This window comes from Sminthopsis crassicaudata, chromosome 2 (assembly GCF_048593235.1).
Source record: "Sminthopsis crassicaudata isolate SCR6 chromosome 2, ASM4859323v1, whole genome shotgun sequence".
Taxonomy (NCBI): Eukaryota; Metazoa; Chordata; class Mammalia; order Dasyuromorphia; family Dasyuridae; genus Sminthopsis; species Sminthopsis crassicaudata.
The window spans coordinates 472,162,901-472,184,563 of NC_133618.1; the positions used below are offsets into that span (position 1 = coordinate 472,162,901).

Sequence of the window (21,663 nt, forward strand, 5' to 3'; positions counted from 1 at the left end):
GTTACAATCTGGGCAACTATAACCAGATTGCCTAGTAGGAGTCTGTAACAGTAAACCTGATGCTACTACTTCTCCTGGATGATGTCACATATTGTCTACCTGTATTAGTGACTGGGATATTAGTTACACATTCCCCAGTTTCTCACATCAGTATATGGATGGACACTGTTTTTTAAGCACTCTCAGGAGGTGAAATGATGAACTATTGTGCCTGAAGGTAAGAGATCCATAGGCTGGAGATGAACAGATTTCACCACTCCAGGGGATATCTCAGTAGTCCCAACTGAATACAATTCTATTCTCCCCAATTGTAATCCCTTTCTCCCATCAGGTTACTTCCTGGCTGATTATGTAATCCCTTTTTCTCATCAGATTGCTTCTTGGCTTATTGGTCATGTCTGAGTACTGAACTTCTAAAGGTTCTTGGGGTGTAGCATTGGCTACCATCGTGTCCCAAGTATTTTTTGTTCTAGGCCCTGGGGCTGGGTCCCCCATCCCATTTCCCTGAATCAGTCTATATTCTTGTGCCCAATGGAAGTCTTTGTTGCATTTTGGAGATGGGGTTTTGGGTCTTGTTCTCCCACCCTGTTTTCTCATTCTGTCTCTATGCCAACATTGAGCTTTCAGATGCCCTACTTTACCACATTGAAAACATTGACCAGTCTTTCTAGAAGTCCCTTTCCAAAAGGGACCCTGTCTTCCCATGTTCAGATCTTGGGAACTCTGTGTCATAGCCTTGGTATAAAAGGTATTTGTGCCCACTGTGGCACAGCATCTTATGATCTCCTCTAAAGGAGCATACTTGTGTAGTCCTAGTATAATTCTTTTACAAACCTCATTAGCATTTTCTTTAGCAAGTTGCCTTATCATAATGTCTGTTACTGTATTTTCACCAATAGTTCGTATGACAGCTGTCTGCAGACATCCCACAAAATCAGCAAAGGGTTCATTTGGCCCTTGTGCTATTTTTGTGAAGGCCTCTCCCTTGTCGTTTTCACTGGAGAGAAAAACCCATCCTTTGAGCAGCAGAAACAATTTGCTCATATGCTGCTATGGGGTAATTAATCTGTGCTGAAGTGTCTGCATAAAAACTTACACCTGTAAGTTGGTCACAGGTGATTGGAGTATTAACTCCAGTTTGCCTATTTTGTTTGGGCTTGTATCCTACAGAGCTCACTATATTCAGAAAACTTGTTGTGTTTTGTCTAGGTTCTAAGCATTTCCTTGCTATATATTTCCAGTCACTAGGGATTAAAAATGTCATAAGCCAAATTCTGTAATAACATCTTAACATAAGATGATGTAGCCCCATAAAGAGTGCAAGCCTTTTTTCAGGTCTTTGATAATTTCTAGATTAAAAGGTATGCATATTCTCCTTTCTTAACCTAAAGAGTTAAGCTGTTCAATCACAGGATACATTTCTATTCTCATATCAGCTGTATTCTGCCCTTCCTCTTTGGCTTTAAGTAGTGTCTTTTACAATTAAGTCATAGGACGGGGTGATTGCTGTTAGGGAGGTGCTGGTGATATCACTCCCCCCACACACACACTCCTCCTCCTCCCTCCACTCAGGAAGGTGAAGTTGATAGGGGAGTGTCAAGAGCCTGCTCAGATGTAGGTGGAGTTAAAGCTGGGCTGTGAGAGTAAGAATTGCATTCTTTAAGTTCACTTAACTCCCCATTCCCTTCAGCAAGATTTCCCTTCTTTTCTTTTTTCTCCTCACACTTCCTCATCTGGATGTTCTTAAAATTTCTCTTTTTTCTAGAACTTGTGGGATTCTTTAAGGCCAATTGTATTAAATTGTACATATCTTAGAAATTGAATCAGGACATTTATCATTGTAATATTCACATAATTGATCTCCTACTAGTTTCCAATTATCTGCTTCTATTTCTTCTTCCTTAAAAAACCAATGGGACGTACATTCTAATGTAGCCATGAGTCCATCAATCTGCTCCTAAATTACAATCATATCTTGGCTCTTTATTTGTCTGAGTATGCTTCCTGTTGATCTCCCTCAGGGTGAGATTGGGGGTGGGATGAGGGAGAATCTTTTCCTAATATCTGCCCCTTTTCAGCTAGAAAATGAGAGTTACTGGTTTATCTCTTAACAAAGTAAGTTTGTCTATTAAAACATTCACTCTATTTCCTGGTCACTGGGACTTGTTCAGTGAAATTAGGGTCCTTGCTTCACATACTAGGTGTCAAAATCTGGAGGCCTCAGAATCAGCCAGAGTTAGGATAAGTAAATGTCCTTGGACTTTAGGGAGAGAAGTAAAAAAAAAGCAGGCAAACTGCCATGAGGCTTGCCAAGGATCTCTCCTGATTCTGGAGTCCAGAATCTCCACCTTTCTCCCCCTCATCCTGCTGCCAAGTGACTCTGGCCCTTCTCTCACCCCACCCTCTAATCCTAGTCTATAATTATCTTAACACCAAATATTCAGCCAGCATCAACTATGAGAAGAGCCATTTATCCAAACATATGCTAATAGAGCCATTGTCTCCTATCAAATAGGTAATTAGCCTTAAGTGCTCAGTTGTCAGATTTAAATACATTTTTCCAAAGTTCCAGCCCTCTGCAATCCTTCCAGCCCTCTATAGAAATTGACATCCATAAATATCCAAGCTGTGAGGAGGGTCAGTAAAAGATTTTAAGTTCAGATATAAGGACAGTCATCACTTCATTAATGAAGTATAACTTCTTTATATATTGGTACCTTGAGAAAACATATTTGACCCTTGCTAGTTGCAACTCTGTCAAAAAAAAAAAAAAAAAAAAAAAAAACTAGAAAAATAGATAAGAATTACAAGGAGGCAAATTTCAATGCTATAGAAAAAATTATTTAAATGACTAATAATTGTACAACAATAGAATAAGCTACTTCAGGAAATGGTGAGATTATTTGCAACGATCAAATAGAACCAATATGTTCTATTATCAAGGTTATAATAGAAACACATGATGATCTAGGGCTGGCCTAGATGACCTCTGAGACACCAGCTCTGAGATTTTTCTTTCTAGTTCCTAATTTCAAATACCCAAGTATCACAAAAGATCAAGATCATAGAATTACATTGATAGTTGCAATTTATGGACATTTCTAATTATTTTTTTCCTCATGAAAACTATCCATAAAATCTAGGGCAAAAATGTGCATATTCTTTTAACCAGAGGAAATATTTTTTATCATAGCAAAAATCTAGTAGGCTGTTTGTCTAGTTGTTTAGTCCTCCTCAAATGCACCTCCTTATGATGTCACAAAAATATGGGGAAAGAAGGAAAGGGAATATCCAGAGTTTAGAGTTAAGAGTGTAGCTTTGAGACACCTGGACTATAATTTCCCCCTTGATAACACTTGAATACCATCCTGAACAGAGACACAAAGCATCAGTTCTACTCTAATGAGGAGGAATCCTCCAGAGTACATTAAATGCTCCAGAGACCAGCTGAAATCATAACCCATTAACCTGAAACTATTTTCAAAGAATCAGTCCCTACTAGAAAGGTAAGAACTCTGAATCTTCAAAGATATTTTCTCATCATAGGGTTGCTTTGAGTCAATTTTTTACTCTTCTCACTTTCCCTTTACCTAATTTTTTCTCTTCCTGTCCCTATTAGAAAAATTTGAAATCTATTCTCTGAATACTGGGCAAGATCATCATGCTTTTTATTCTACCCACAAACTCCTCAGCTTAATATTCTATATTCTAAATTTGAACTCTTTTCACTGGCTATGAGACATTTTCTTATTCTTTTCTGGCATCCAGGTGAGAATTATTGGTTTAGGACAGAGGAGGGGCAAAGTGAACAGACTTAGTGAGGAAGGAAATTCTACTATTTGATGTTTCAAGAGGATTTGAATTATGCATCTCTCTGCTTTTATGATTTTTTTTATTTTGAGAATACCAAGATTTCCACCTTTTCTAGCATGTTCTCTTGGCAATGGAAATAAGCAAATGAGTTTTCATATGGGAGCTGTGTCTCCTGACACCAGCACAAGCTCCTCTGCACCAGGCCTAAAATGGATCATAAATGATACCTTGAATAAAATAAAATTTCCATACTATAATCAGTATTTAGATTATTTACATTATTCATAATTAAGAAAGGTTGAGCCATGGCTTGAGTGAAATTATTGTATTAAAAGAGAAAACCTATATAAAGTGATTTGCAAACTTTAAAGCCCTACCTAAACATTAAATATTAAAAGTGTTCTTGTTTTTAAAAATAGACATCCTAGAAGATTTTCTTCAACAAAAAGATAAGATTTGTTTGGATAAGCAAGAGCCACATAGAAGAGAATATAAACAAATTTAGTTGGAATGACCACCATTTCAAATGGTCAGTATCTTCTTTAAAGATTGTCACACTCAAATATTATAGAAATTCACTTGTAAGTCAAAGATTTTAGAAAGTTAGCCTTAATACTCAATAGAAACTATGTTATCCTTGGTATTTAGATTCTTATGCCTGGGTTCTAAAGTCTATTATTAAATGGTATGTTTTCTAACAGAAATAGAAGAAAACACAGTCAAATTCATGAAAAAGTAGTAGTAGAAAGCAAGGAGAAAAGGGAACACAGAAAGATTGATGCCTCCTTTGACAACTCTATTGTGACCTGAGATATTCAATTATTTATGCAGTAATTTTGGCCAGCTAGAGAGTTATATTAAGTAACCCACATCCCTTTTGCTACACATTCCTATTACTTACTCTAGAAGAAGGAGAAGGAAGAAGAGGAGGAGTTTAAGAAAACAAAAAAAGGAAGAAAAACAAAAGGAGGAAGGGGAAAGAAGGAAAAAGTGATAGAGGAGGGAGAGGAGAGAGAAAGGAAGAAGGGAGAAAGAAGCATAGAAGAAGACAAAGTAAGAGAAGAGTACAGGAGAGACATGAAGAGAGGGGAAAAGAGTAAACAATAGAAAAGGACAAGAAGAGGGAAGAAGGAGGAAAAGAAAATAATGTCATTAAGAAATTAATTACTGAGTAGTGTATATATATATATATATATATATATATATATATATATGGATACAAATACCAATTCTTGTGCCAAAAATGGAATACAAGGAAATGAATAAATATAACATCCCAAAATTTCAAAATATCTTTACTTATTATCACAACCTTGGAAGGGAATTGATAAATATATCCAAATCCTATATAAATGACAGCTCTTCCAAAGACAATCCTCAAAATTTCAGTTACACTATGAAAATTACCATACAAGAAAAGCACAAGCATTTATTGATGCAGTTAATCTCTTTTGAATTCCAAGAAAGGATCATCAGAAGATAGATGTAAATCATGAAGTTACTTTAGAGTATACACTTCATTCTGCTACATTTGCAGATGAAGAGTAAAAAAAAATATTAACTGTTTTGATAGAGATCACACAAGTAATAATTATCAAATGGTCATTCAAATTTACATCCTCTGATTCCAAATCCAGTGCATCATAGGATGGTTTTGTAGAAGCCATCATTGACTCCTCATTGACCTGATAGTTTTCTCGAAAGGGTCTACACTTCTCCATCAGATAAATAGCTCAATTAAGAACAATATCTCTCCAATTTACAAATAGCAAGTCTACCATGTGTATCCAATTTTGCTTTAAAAAACCAGATCATAGAAGACTTAAATAATAATTTAAATTCACCCAGCATGGAAACTGTTTGTTTCAACTAACCCTGAAATATTTGTAAAGACTATAAGACAGATTCAGACAGTGGTAATATTGCTGCAGCAAGAGGCAGTGATGGTGTTACCAGAAGTCATGAGTCTGGTTCTTCTTCAGTGATATAATCTATGCCATCATCCCGTGAATTTCCTTTAGCTATTGCTCCAGTTTATCTACAATCACAGAGAAAGTTGTAAATTTTGGGGACTGTTGTCCTCAAATACTCCCATAAATGTTTCCTGATTCAAGTCATAATGAAATTGAGTCTAGGGCATCACTGATTCAGACTTTCAACAAACGTAATTTATGTATGTACTTTCAGCAAAACAATATGTTAGAAACTGAGGGAATACAAAGTGCAGAAAAAAAGATTCACTTCCCTTGAAGATCTTTTATTCATTATACAAGTAAGATTGTAAAACAGAAAATCATAATACAAAATTTTACAGGATTATTGTGAAACAAAGTAATCAAGAAAGGTTGAGGGGAAAGATCATTATTATCAGGTAGCAAATAATATTTGAGTTAATTTCTCAGTGAAAAAAAATTATTAAACAATTACTCTGTGTCAAGTACAGTACTTTTCTTAAAATTAAATGTCCAACTATATGGCACTGCTATTTAATACATTTGCATGGTTGCCTAACTTCCCATGACTGAATTTTTAAAATCCTCTACTTGATTTCAAAGCAGTTTATAAGCTAGACATTCCCTTCCTTTCCACTCTTACATGCATATACTCTTCCATACAGTAATACTGGCCTGCCTTTTGTTGCTTAAACAAGGTACTCCAGCTCCCTAGGCAGGGCATTTTCACTGACTGTTAAGCATGGAATGTTTTCTCCCTCATCTCTATCTATTGGCCTCCCAGGTTTCTTTCAAGTCTAAATTAACATCCCATGGTCTATAAGAAGCCATTTAAAATCATCTGAATTTATGTATGATTTTTATTTGATTATTTCTGTTGATTATTTGTCTAATATGTAACTTGTTTGTCCATAGTTATTTGCGCATTGTCTCCCATATTAAATTGTGACCTCTTGAAAGGTAGAGGTTATCTTTTGCCTTTCTTAATATCCCCCACACTTAATACAATGCCTGACCCACAGGAGACACTTTATAAATGTTCGTTCACTTGACTGACCTGATTTCAAGGAGCCCACAATCTAAAGCTCACACACACAAGTAACTATATTTAAACAACCTAGATACAGGATAAATTGAAAATAAACAATAGCTGCTTTGCATTGGAAATGAGGGGAAGGGGATGAGAAAAGTCTTTTTGCAGAATAGAAGAACTTAATTGGGATGTGAAGAAAGAAAGGGAAGCCAGACGGAAATAAGGAAGGAGAATATTCTGGGAATGAGAACAGTCAGTGAAGAATTCCAGAGATGGGAGATGGAGAATCTAACCTGAGGAATAATAAGACATTCAGTGACACTGGAATGCAGAAATTGTTTGAGACTTGTAGGAATAGGGCAGATGAGCAAAGAGCATGAATTATAAGAAGATGGGTTAGTACTAAATAGACAAAGAGAAGAAAAGAGGATGATTATTATCCATTAGTTTTACATTAAGTGTTCGTTGCAACAAGACTTTTTGACCAGTTACCAATTAACTCCATAAAAAACAAATAAAAGTAGAAATCACTATGATTATTGAAACTTGTTATGCGATGGATTCTTCCCTGCCCCTTTTTTCTCCTCCCTGGAATTGTGCCATAGTCTGACACCAGAATTATGGCTGATATGAAGACTCAGAAAATACCTAAGCCAAATCCTTTCTGCATATCATTACATGTGTCATATTGAATTATATATTAAAGAATTTTTTAATTCTTTGGGTGTCAAACAATCAAATTAATTTTTTTTGTTAGGGTTCATTATTTATCAGTAGTGACAAGTGATTTTGGATTATCATGGCAGATATCTCAGAGGGTTTACTGAAAAGTTGGAATAAGTGATAACTCAGATCCCTTTCTGAACTATAAAAGTCCATGATGCTAAATTTACATAGATATATCATTTATCTGTTGCCTTCTTTCAAAAGAAGCAGGAACATCCAACATGAACCAGAACAACTACACCTGGGTGACAGAATTTCTCCTTCTGGGACTTTCTGATGACCCTCAGACTCAGCTGCTACTCATTGTATTGTTCTTGGGGGTCTACTTAGCCACTGTGCTTGGGAGTTTACTCCTCATCTACCTAGTTCTAACTGACTCCCAGCTCCATACACCCATGTATTTTTTCCTTTGTAACTTGTCTCTGGCAGATCTTGGCCTTTCTTCTGTCATAGTTCCCCAAGCAGTAGTTCACATGCTAACTAGAAGAAATGTCATTTCCTTCCTTGGATGTGCAGCTCAGATTTTTCTGTCCATCATTTCTGGAGCTACACAGTGTTTGTTATTAGCTGTGATGTCCTACGACCGGTATTTGGCAATCTGTGATCCTATGCATTACTCTCTCATCATGACAGGGAAGATATGTGGCCAATTGGCATTGGGGTGCTGGGTCAGTGGCATTGTAACCTCCTCAGTGGACACTATATTCACAACTTGCCTCCCCTATCAAGGAGACAATAGGATTGCTCATTTCTTTTGTGATGCCCCAATTCTCTTAAGTCTGGCATCTGGAGACACTCATAAAGCAGAGATAGCCATTTTTTCCATGGGTGTAGTGATTCTTCTTGTACCTGTGGCCCTGATCCTGGTCTCCTATGGTGCTATTATAGTGACTGTCATCAGGATGAAGACAACCTCAGGAAGACTCAAGGCTTTCTTCACCTGTGGTTCCCACCTCCTTGTGGTCATCCTTTTTTATGGGACACTAATAATTTCTTACATGACACCCAAGTCCTCCAGGGAGCAAATGAAGCGTGTTGCTGTGTTCTATGGTGTCATAAACCCTATGCTTAACCCTCTCATCTACAGCTTGAGGAATAAGGATGTGATGAGGGCATTCAAGAATGCAGTCAATAGGAGGTAATACTGATTCTTGTGTTTTAATTATATTTGGCCACATCTCTTGTCTTAAACAATTATCAATTAGCTCCCTGGCAGAAAATGAATATTTCCCTATTACTGGCAGTAGAAAATACATGAAAATATTGCCCTTTATTTTGTAATTTTATATGTACCCTTATGAATATTGTTAGACTCACACAACTCATAAAGACTCCAATAAACATGCTTTATCAGTAGTTGATGAAGATATGTCTTTGCTGAACTGATTTTTTTTGTATGCCTGAAGTTATTTCTTCTGATTTTCAATTTTGCCATTCCCTATTGAAATAAGTGTGCAAGGATGTAAATTTCACCCTTGTAAAAACAAAATTCTTTGACCAATTAAAAGTTTTTTTCCAAAATAAAACAAAATATATCAGGAGGTAGTGAGATTAATGCAGTTAGTAGTAATGATTGATGCAGAGTTGTGCTGGTCAGCACAGGTTCAACGTGAAAGAATTCACAAACCCAAAATATTAGACTGACAAAAAGGAAGATTATTAGCACTGCAGAAGTCAGCTTTACTTTACTAGGAGACTGACTTCCTTAATGGCAAGGTTCTGACAGAGAAATAAAGATCCTAGCAGAGAAACCCTGGCAGAGAAATAAATAGGAATTATTACTGAGAAGAGAATGTCTTCACAGCAGTCAGGGGTCCAGTAGGCAGTTGTGCCAAGAGGAGAGATCCCTTGGCAAAGCATATTCCTACTTCAGGCTCCTGCAAATTATGAGTTCAAAATTGCATTTTTTATAGGAAATCTGAGACTGAAGTGTCAATTGAATGAGATTTCTTCAATGTTGTCACTGCCCCCATGCCTAGATTTCTAATTGAATGAGACCACTTAAGTTCCAGCTACTAGGAGTGATCCTGGACTAATTTTCAGCTCAATAGAGGGTACAGCTACTCAAAAGAAATATTAAGTTCAGACCTCCAGCTAAATGAGACCACTTAAGTTCAAGCTAACTAGGGAGTGGTCCTGGGCCAATCTTAATGAAACCTTTAACTTCCCTGAAGTGAGGGTCCCTGTCAGGAGAGTTTCAGGGCTCATCCCAAAAGTCAAGAAAAATTTCAGGGTTCACCGCCATCAAGACCACATGAGATCATAAGTAATGCTGAAAGAACCAGTTGTCAAAGATGTTGGAGGGAACCTTGATCACTTGGATTAGTACATATGACCTCTGTGACCCCCAACTCTGAGACCCTCTCTTACTAATTCCTGATTTCAAATATCCAAATATAATAAAAAACCAAGATCATACAACTGCACCGGATATTTCAAATGCCTTTTTTCCTTAGAAAACAAATCATGAAATCTAGTATCACAAATGTACATATTCTTATCAATAGACAAGAAGATGTCTGGTATAATGGAAAACTGGAGTAGGTCACACACAGCTATTTTATCATCCTTCTATGCACTTATCTATAAGAGGGTCAAAAAGAAATGTGGAAAGAGAAAAAGAGAATATTCAGAGTTTAGAGCTAAATATGTACCTTTGAGATAACTGCATTATATTCCTCTTGGTAACATCTGAAAATCATTCTAAATCGACATATGGATAACCAAATAAACCCTAAGAGGTTCTTTCAAGGGAATCTATCAGAGTACATTAGTTGCTCCAGAGACCAGCTTATTATACCTTAGCCCATTAAAACAGGACCATTCTCAAAGAACCAGTCTTTATTTGAAAGGTAAGTATTCTGAACCACAAAGCATATTTTCTGATGGAAAGAGTTGATTTGAGCTAATTTTCTACTCTTCTCCCCTTCTCCAACTGGGTCCTTCATTAGTATAGTTTTGGTATCCCTTCTGTAACTCATTTAAGTTTTCATTGCATTCATGGTTTTTGATGTGTATATCCTTAGTATTGGCATTACTTCATTGTCTATAGTTCTTCTTTAGCAAAATGTAATTTTCCTGCTTATTTTATTTAGATCTAGTTTTGCTTTTGCTTTGCTAAAATCTTGATTACTATCTCTGCTTTTTGTCCTTCAACTGAAGTATAATAGATTCTGTACAAGTTCCTTGCTTTAAAGCTTTGTGTATCTCTCTGTTTCAAGAATGTTTCTTGTAAACAACATTTTATTGGGTTCCTGTTTCTTCTCCATTCTCTAGTCTATTTCCAAATTATGGGTGAGTTCATTCAATTTCAATTCACAGTTATGATTACTAATTATGTATTTCCCCATTTTCTTCTGTTTTTCCTTCTCTTTTTTTATCTGGTATCTACTGTAAAGTAAATTTTGCTTCAGAGTAATACCTTCTTATATGTTCTCCTTTATCTTCATTGTTTTCTCTCATCGCTTTCCTCTCCTACTTCCCTTTTGGGCAAAATAGATCTCTCCATCCAAGTATGAATATGTATATAGACACATACACATACACACATATATGTATGTGTGTTATATACATATATTATACCTACACATATATACACTTTCCCTCTTAATCAATTTAGACAAAAATGAGATTTAAGCACTAATCACACTTTCTCCCACCATTTTTCATCTATTGTGAAAGCTCTTCCTTGCATACTTCTTATATGATATAATTTTCCCTTTCTCCTTCCCCCAAAGTATCCTTTTTTTCCAAAAAATATTCATTTTTCCACATTATCTTAACATAATCAACTAATTCTTGTGTCCTCTGTCTATGTAGAGTCCTAACCACTCTAAGATTGATAAAGTTCTTAGGTGTTGCATGTATCATTATTTTGTTCAAATATTTTTTTGTACTTCCTTTTCCATTTGGCCAATTCTGCATTTTAAGAACTTGTTTTTATCAGTGAAATTTTTATTTTATTTTGCCATTTGCCAAATTTTGTTTTTTAAGGTGTTGTTTTCTTTAGTATTTCTTGTTCCCCTTTTAATAAGTTGTTAATTTCTTTTCATGATCTTCTTCCTTTACTCTTATTTCTGCACCTAATTTTTCCTCTAACATTCTTATTCCATTTTGAAAATCATGGTTTTAGGATTTCTGGAAATTATTGTTGAGCTTGTGTCCAATTCACATTTTTCTTTGGGAATTTATATCTGTTTGACTTTACTATCTTCTTCTGAGGTTGTGTCTTTTTTTCCCCTGTAACTATGGTAGCTTTTAATAGTTATGTTCTTTTTCTTCTTATTATACTTAAACTGGGAAGAGTAAAAAGAGAAAAATATGAATGGAAATATCTTCAAATATACCTCAAATACCTCAAAAATACCTCAAAGATTATAAAAATATATTATAAAGATTGCACATTGTGATCAAGTGGAATTTATATCAAGAATGCAGGAATGATTTTAACATAAGGAAAACTATTATAATAATTGTTTGTATCAGTAGTTAATGTTTAAAAATCAAATAATTATATCAATAGGTACAGAAAAAACAAAAATAATTTAAAGTATTGGTATAAATGGATTTTTACTTAAATTGATTTTTAAAAAATGTATCTAAAATCATTGGCCAATGTTATTTATAACAGGAATGAACTAGAAGCCTTCCCAGTAAAATCAGTTATGAAACAAGGTCATAAGGGTGTCATCAATATTATTCACTATTGAAGTAGAAGTCCTGCAATAGGCAATAAGAGCAGAAAAAGAAGTAGAAAGAACAAGAAGTTATGAGGTAATCAAACTATCTCTTTTTGCAGACAACCTGATAATAAACTTGGAGAATTCCCAAGATTAAACTAAAAAGTTATTTTAAATAATAATTTCAGTGAAGTAGCAAGAGATAAAGTAAATCAGCATTCCTATATATCATCAAAAAAAAGGTCTGGGGGAAAAAAAGAAAAATTCATTTAAAAAATATTTTTAAATTTAAATTAAATAATATTTAAAATGATCTCTAGACAATATAAAATTCCTGGGAACAGACCTGTCAAAATATCCCAAGGAACTAAATAAACAAAATTGTAATTAAAAAAAACTTTTTAATGCAAAAAATAAAACTTAAAGAGGGAATATTAATTATTCATGGGTAGACAGGACCAATTCAACAAAACTCACAATTTCTTTTTTTTTTAATTTTATTTATAAATTTTTGACAGTATATATGCATGAGTAATTTTTTTTATAACATTATCCCTTGTATTCATTTTTCCAAATTATCTCCTCCCTCCCTCTACTCCCTCCCCTTGATGACAGGCAATCCCATACATTTTACATGTGTTACAATATAACCTAGATACAATATATGTGTGTAAATACCATTTTCTTGTTGCACATTAAGTATTAGATTCCGAAGGTATAAGTAACCTGGGTAGATAGACAGTAGTGCTAACAATTTACATTCACTTCCCAGTGTTCCTTCTCTGGGTGTAGTTGTTTCTGTCCATCATTGATCAACTGGAAGTGAGTTGGATCTTCTTTATGTTGAAGATATCCACTTCCATCAGAATACATCTTCATACAGCATTGAAGTGTACAGCGATCTTCTGGTTCTATTCATTTCACTCAGCATCAGTTCATGTAAGTCTCTCTAAGCCTCTCTGTATTCATCCTGCTGGTCATTTCTTACAGAGCAATAATATTCCATAATCTTCATATACCATAATTTACCCAACCATTCTCCAATTGATGGACATCTATTCATCTTCCAGTTTCTAGCCATTACAAAAAGAGCTGCCACAAACATTTTGGCACATACAGGTCCCTTTCCCCTCCTCAGTATTTCTTTGGGATATAAGCCTAATAGCAGCAATGCTGGGTCAAAGGGTATGCACAGTTTGATAACTTTTTGGGCATAGTTCCAAATTGCTCTCCAGAATGGCTAGATTCTTTCACAACTCCACCAACAATGCATCAGTGTCCCAGTTTTCCCATATTCTCTCCAACATTCATCATTATTTGTTCCTGTCATCTTAGCCATTCTGACAGGTGTGTAGTGGTATCTCAGAGTTGTCTTAATTTGCATTTCTCTGATCAGTAGTGATTTGGAACACTCTTTCATATGAGTGGATATAATTTCAATTCCATCATCTGAGAATTGTCTGTTCATATCCTTTGACCATTTATCAATTGGAGAATGGTTTGATTTCTTATAAATTAGGGTCAGTTCTCTATATATTTTGGAAATGAGACCTTTATCAGAACCTTTAACTTTAAAAATATTTTCCCAATTTGTTACTTCCCTTCTAATCTTGTTTGCAGTAGTATTGTTTGTACAGAAACTTTTTAGTTTGATGTAATCAAAATCTTCTATTTTGTGATCAATAATGATCTCTAGTTCTCCTCTGGTCATAAATTCCTTTCTCCTCCACAGGTCTGAGAGGTAGACTATTCTCTGGTCCTCTAATCTATTTATGATCTCATTCTTTATGCCTAAATCATGGACCCATTTTGATCTTAACTTGGTATATGGTGTTAAGTGTGGATCCATATCTAATTTCTGCCATACTAATTTCCAGTTTTCCCAATAAAAACTCACAATTTCACGAGCAATTTTTATATTCAATACCATTCCAATTAAATTACTCCCCCAAAAAATTTATTTAATTAGAAAAAAATTTAACAAAATTTATTTGGAAAAACAAAAAGTCAAAATCAAAGGAAATAATGGGGGAAAGTATAAAAGAAGGAGGTTTAGAAATACCAGATCTTAAATTGTTTTATAAGGCACAGGCTAAGCAATAGAAAGATAAGAACAATGGAACAGAGTAGGTAAACAGTTTATAACAGCAAATAAACATAATAATCTTGTATTTGAAAAGTGTAAAGATAAGATTCTGGGATAAAAATTCATTATTTGAAGTACATCTACTACAGTCTACTTGACATTTACTAACCACGTGACCCTCTCAAAGTCACTTAATCCTAATTGTCTTACTCCTCTCCCCCCCAAAAATTCGTTATTTGATTAAAAAAAAAAGTTAGGAAAACTGGGACAAAATATGCACAGAAACTGTACATAGACCAATATCTTACACTCTTTATCAAGATGAGATCAAAATGAATAGGTGTTCTAGATATAAAGCTTTTACAAGAATATTAATACATCATTTGTCAGATTTATAGATGTCTAAAAAATTTATAAATAAACAAGTACTAGAGAGCAAAATTAGATATAAAATAAATGATCTCAATTGTGCTAAATTAAAAAGATTTTGTATAAATAAAACAAATATAACTAAAATCAGAAAGAAATCAGAAAAGTGGGGGAAATTTTTTATACACAGTTTACCAGGTAAAGATCTTCTGTTTAAAATATGTAACCTTTAAGAATATGAGTCCTTCCCCAAGTGATAAGTGGTCAAAGAATTTGGACAGTCTTTTTCTGATAAAAAAAATTTTTTTTTAAATTTATAGTATAGAAAAAATGCTCTAAATGTGGATGGAGAATGTCTGGCCCATAGGCCATATAAGGTCCATGAAATCATTTGTCAAGGTAACTACAGGCAAGGACGAGCTGAAAACTAGGTACAACAACCTCCCATTGCTTGAATTATGTAAATTGATAATTTTTTATGGCCTGCAAATAATGTTACAAATATCCAAGTGGAAGAAAAATAAAGGTTATCCACCTTGTTCTAAATCATTATTGATTAGACAAGTGCAACCTAAAACAAAAGAATTATTATTTTATGCCTACCATATAAGTTAAAACGATTGAAGGGAAATGTGACAAATGGAGGGAAAGTTGAATAATTGGGGCACTAATTCATTTTGCAACAGTGTTATAATCCCAGCATTTTGGAGAGCAATCTAGAATTATAGCTAAAAGGGTTATTAAATTACACATACCCTTTGACTCAGCAATACAACTACATAGTCAATTTCCAAAGATAATTAGGAGAAAAAGGAAACAGCATGTTTTAGATTGTTAGAATAACATGCTTTGTGGTGGCAAACAATTGGAAATTGTAGAGATGCCCCTCAATTGGGAAATGGTTGAACAAGTAGTTTGTGACTGTGATGGAATAATGCTGTGCTATAAGAAATGATGGGCTTAATGATTTTAGAAAAACATGGAAAAACTTACATGAAATAATGAAGACTGAAATGAGGAGAATCAAGACAACATGATGTAAGTAAGAATGAAATTATTTTAAGAATGGCTTTGAGTAAATAATTAATTTTGACTGCTATAAATACTCAAACTATAAGTGACATATGAAGAAAGATGCTCTCTGCATCCCTAGAAGTGATAAATAGAAGTGTATATAGAATAATTTTACACATATATACCTATTTGTCTCAAATGATAATCATCTCTGGGGGAGGGTAGAAAAAATCTGCATGATAACTTTATTATATATTTTTAAAGTATAGCAAGTTGTACATAATAGATCTGCAGGGAAAGAAGAAGATAATTTAGAGACTAAAATTTTTTTAAAAGAATGTTAAAATTGGGGCAGCTAGGTGGCTCAATGGATAGAACACCAGCCCTGAAGTCAGGGAGATCTGAATTCAAATTTGATCTCAGACACTTAACACTTCTTACCTGTGTGACCCTAGGCAAGTCACTTAACCCCAACTGCCTCAGGGGGAAAAAAAAAGGATGTTAAAATTAATTTTACATAAAATTGAGGGTGTAATGTTCTTTTCTCTAAATTATAATTGTTCTCTTGGAGCAGATGTCTTGGGGAGCTTCTGGAGGCAGCCTTAGTTTCAGTTTAGTTTCAATAATCACCTCAAATGCAGCCAGGAGTTAAAGTCCAAATCCTTTATTGTGTCTTTCAAAGTCCTGAATCTTTTCCTGTTAGCTTTCCAGTTAGCTTTCTTAGAGGCCTATCTCTCTCCTTGGTTCCAGAGAGCTCTTGTCCTAATGTCCACAAAGGTGGAAGTTAGAATGATTCTTGACTCCTCCTCCCAGAGAGTGGGCTTGTGAGTTTCTGTGGGCTTGTGAATTCTTATCTGAAGTCTAAGAGCAGACTTTTCCTCCTGTGAGCTTGTCAGCTCCTCCTTATTTATGCTCTCTTAAAGGTATGAATCTCGTGGAATTACTAAGTACATGTAAATTAGAGAATCATTATCTCATCAATTCCACTAAGTACCTTGTTTCAAGTTCTGGCCCATAACATCTCCTTGTAGGATCAGGTCAATCATACTGAACCATGCTAAATTAGACAATTATTGTCTCTATCAATTTCAGTGACTGAGCACCTTGTAAGAATCCTAACAGGGGGGAAATAAAATATTACAATAACAAAAACAGTAAAATTAAGGAATAAGAAAGAACTATGTTCTGAGACAAGGGGAGAAGATATACAATATACAGAAACAAATAAGCACAACAGTACAGTGTTTGTTAAACCCAGATTCCAGGTGTAAGGCAAGAACTCACTATTTGACAAAAATCATTGAGATAAGTAGAAAATAACGTGGTAGAAACTAAGCATAATCAAAAATCTCAGACAGTATTCAAAGATAAGCTCAAAAGAAGGCATGATTTAAGCATAAAGTATGATATGATAAGTTGAATTAGTGGAACAAGAAAGAAATTACCTATTATATCTATAAATAGAGGGAAAATAGTATCCATCTTCAGATAGAGAATTCTTGGATGCTGAGTGCAGATTTCTATATATTTTTTCCTCTTTCTTTTCCCTAATGTTTTTGGAACATGACTAATGTGGAAATTTGTTTCACATGATTTCATCTTTGTAATAAGTCTAATATTTCTTTCCTTCTCAATAGAAGGTAGAATAAAAATAAATTAAACATTTAATTTTTTAAATCATCAGAAGCTCTTCATATATAGCACTGGAAAAAAGGATGAAAAGTTAATGTTGATGCCTCCTTGGGCATGTAAATTTAAATAATTTTCCATGGCTGATTTGCCAGGTATAGCAAATTTTTAAAATGGGAAAGAATGCAATGAATCATTGGTTCACTGGTCAATGAGAGGGCCCATTTTTCAGGAGCATTCACAGTATGCTTTGTTTTATTCAAGCAATCATATGGATGCTTGGAAAGACTTCTTTAAGGATACATGATAGAGGGCCCTACTCTCCATTTCAGAAATGGCCAGAAATAGGCTCACCAAACATCTACATAGACTCTTGTGCTTCTCCCAGGATTGAGATCATACTAGATAGTTCTCTATTAAATTGCCAAAAGATTATTAAGAAGTTGGATTTACATGTAGGATGCATTGAATTTTTAAATTAGGAAAATAATTAACATTATCATATTAAGAACACAAACACCATCAGACCAGACTATTATATTAATAAATGCAGAATAAATCTTTGAAAAAGAACACAATACTTTAAAAAGCAAATGCAGAGGAAATATATCTATTGATATTACAAGTAGATTTCAAAACCCAAGAGACAGAATTACTTACAATGGAGAAACTCTAAAAGTTCTCAAAGAAAAAAGGAAATGAGTTGAGGATAGTTTCCCTACATAGTAATCTAGGTATGCTTACAAAATTTTTTTGTTTGTTTGTTTGTTTTTTGGGTTTTTTTTGAGGCTGGGGTTAAGTGACTTGCCCAGGGTCACACAGCTAGGAAGTGTTAAGTGTCTGAGACCAGATTTGAACTCACATCCTACTGAATTCAGGGCTGGTGCTCTATCCACTGCGCCACCTAGCTGCCCCCCTTACAAAATCATTAAGGCAAGAGAAAGGTATTAATTTAAGTAAAAAGGAGGCAAGACTATGCCTACACAAGAGGGCATTAGAAAATCTCAGAGAGTCAGTAAAGAATGTTTAAAAGATAGTTAACTTGAATAAAGCTCTTTACTTTGGACAAAGTGGACAACTTTGATTATATAAAATTAAAAAGTTTTTTACACACACACACACACACAAATCAACACAAACAAGATTAAAAAGAAAATACAAAGCTGGGGGGGGGGAATTTTATAGTCAGTGTTTCTGATAAAGGCCTTATTTCTAAAATATATAAAGAACTGTGTCAAATTTATAAAAATACAAATTTTTCTTTTTACCTAATTTTATTTCAAAATATGATTGCCTGTATGATTCACAAATTTATTGACTAGGATTTTTGGCTCACTAATGAAGTTAGGATCAAGAAAGGAAAGATAACAGAGGGAAGTAGAAAGGAAAGGCTATTTTCAATAGGTAAATGAAAGTGTTGGACAAGGGAAAAAAGAAAGGAATTCAAAGGCCAGTATGTATGAATGAGAAAGAGACACTGAAAATCCAATGACTTGTTATAATAAATGTCAGATGAAAAAAAAAAAAAATGAGGCTGTTGGTCTTCCTATGGGGATAGAGAAAAAATTGTAGGATTGAGTTATCAGTCAGATACCTTCCCTCACAAGAAATCAGACTATGATGTGAATATATAACAGTTTCTGCTAATTTAAATTAGCAGCAAAGAGTGAGTACAGAAAGTAGACAGAGAGAACTCAGAAATTTAACATACAACATAATGTATTTATGAATCTGGTGTTTGCTGCTCTGGGGAATAAGTGCATAGCACCTTCGAGGTTCAAAAGTCTTTTCTCACAATTATCTCGTTTGAACCTTGGGAATATTTAGATTTCATGTATCCCAGCCACCAACAATAAAATCTTGCTATTTGAAAAATAATATCCTAAAATATCCTAAATTCAATTCAGCCCTTTCCTGGTGACTTGGAATGATGGTGCACACTTGAACACCCTTCTAGGGGGAAAACTGAGGCAAGGAATTTTGAATTTCAATGTACTAAGATGAGATATTTACATTAGTACAGTACCTAATATGGTGAACCCTCCAAGAACTGGGAACTATCAGGTCACCTAAGAAGACTGCCTGTGAGAAACAATCCATATCAGAAAAGGAGTAAGTCAAAACTCCCATTCTAATCAGCCACAGGATCAGTCAGTAAGGAGCAAGTGCACTTGCACCTTGAGAGAAATAAGGAAATGAAATCACACAAAAAAAAAAAAGCAAAACAAAACAAAAGAAGAAAACACACAGGAAAATCATAGTACAAATGTTTCTTCCAAAACAGAATCATCTATAGTATGTGCACAACAAATTGTTGAGGACAGAATTTCATAACTCTCAATATAGCTAATAAAGAGAGATAATGGTCTTGTCAATCCAATATTAATCTAATAATTAGTATCTTCCAGGTGGCGGAATGGTTTTCCTAAATTATTTGGGTTGTAGCAACTTATGTTTCATAATAGAACAATTCCTGTGAGTATATTCTCTTTACCCATTTCCTGCAATCAGTTAACAAGCATTTATCAATAAATAACCAAGTACCATGCTAAAAATAATAATAATAATAACAAATATAAAGTAAGAATTTCCCTCAAGCAACTATATTCTTTTGGTTCATTTTTGTTCAAATTTGCATATTTGAAATATAAATGTTGATGTTATTTGAGGTTAAAGTTTTTTGAAAATGGATTTGGAATGGAGCTCTGTTTGTTTACATTTCTAATTGTTCTACCTTACTCAATTTGATAATCTAGCTTTATGAGACAGCTGCAGAATAAAAAAGAAAAGAAAAAGAAAAGGGAATTCAGGACACACATTTTGGCTGTGTGATCCTGATTAAATGATTTAAACTCTCAGTTTCCTTAAAAACTCAAACTCTATTTGGTGCATAAGATTTGGCCATTTTTATTGAGATGAAGAGAAAGAGATGAGGAATGGAAAAGAGACACAGACAAAAAAGTACAGAGGAAGAGACAGAGGTGAAGGAAGAAGGGGATCAAGAAGAATATGAGTGTAAGAGGAAAAAAAGAGAAAAAGAGAAAAAGAGAAAAAAAAGAAAAGAGAGAATGTTGTGAATAAGTTAATTAGAAAATAACAATAAGAGGATATCATTGTCAGAACTAGCTTCAAAATAGAATGCAAGTAAAAAAGATAGCAAAACATATACTACTTTGAAAAATAATTACTGATTCCTTCTTAATCTTACCTGAGAACTAATAAGTATATCCATGTGTGTGGCCTGAATTTTGTTACTCTCTCAGAGGCAACTCAAAATTTAAAGTTGTACTATAAAAACTCTTACATAAGATCACCATAGGAAGATCACAAGCATTCATTAATGTAGGTTTTTTTTTATAAAATAATATAGATGTACATCTTGAAGTGAGTTTTGAAACTGGAAACTTCAGTTCCCTTTGTTTTCAGGTAAGGAAACTGAAGTATAAAGACATTAAATAATTTGCCAAGATAAAACTGGAGATAAATATCAATGGTACATCTTAATCTACATCCCTTGATTCCAAATCCTGTGCTATGTTCTATAATGTCCTGGATAGCTTTCTGGAGATCTTTGGACCAGCCTTCATTTCATCAGAGTAATCACCACAACAATAGCCAGAGATAAAATCCAAAAGTCTTTATTGTGTCCTTCATAGTCTCCTTGCCTGAGGCTGGGCTAGCTTTCTGGAAGCCCTTCAGATGGGCCTTGGTCTCAGTGGGGGAAGCTGGAGGACAGGCCAGCCAACACAAGGCTTCTGAAGATGGAATGTCTCTCTGAGTCTGAGGACTTAAGCTCCAGCATCCAGTCCTCTGTCTTCTCTGAGTCTGTCTCCAAGTCTCTTCAATCCCCACCTCTAGGTCTGACTCTGACCTCTTAAGTACTCTATTACAATTAAATCCATTTATCATACTGAGTATAAACCAATCATTATATCACTAGGGAACCATTATTTGTTGTAAGATTAATTCAGTCATACTGAACTAGAGAACTATTAATCACCATGCTAAATTAGATAACCATTGTATTATCAATTCCACTGAGTTAATACCTTATTGTAAGAATCTTTGCCTAAGTATATTTTTCCAGAGTTCTGGCCCATTACAATTTTCCACTAAACCATATGTCATAATGTAGTTTCACAGAAAACTTCATAAATATGTGTATGTGTATATGTATATATATTCATACATGTGTATATGTGTACACATATGTCTTTGTTTATATATGTGTGTGTGTGTATATATATATATATATATATATATGTTGGAAATACAATTCAGAGGATCTTAAACACTAATTTGAATTCATCCAGCATAACTGGTGTTTGTTCTATTGACCCTACCATGTGACATAAAGAATCC

The 21,663-nt window shown here is 34.3% G+C and overlaps 1 protein-coding gene across 1 annotated transcript; it reads left to right on the top strand.

Moving 5' to 3' along the window:
* The first annotated feature begins 7,745 nt into the window (after positions 1–7,745).
* Positions 7,746–8,666, top strand: LOC141553621 (olfactory receptor 2D2-like). Its single transcript, XM_074285179.1, has one exon. The coding sequence runs from the start codon at positions 7,746–7,748 to the stop codon at positions 8,664–8,666; it is 921 nt and encodes a 306-aa protein (XP_074141280.1).
* Positions 8,667–21,663: the final 12,997 nt, after the last annotated feature.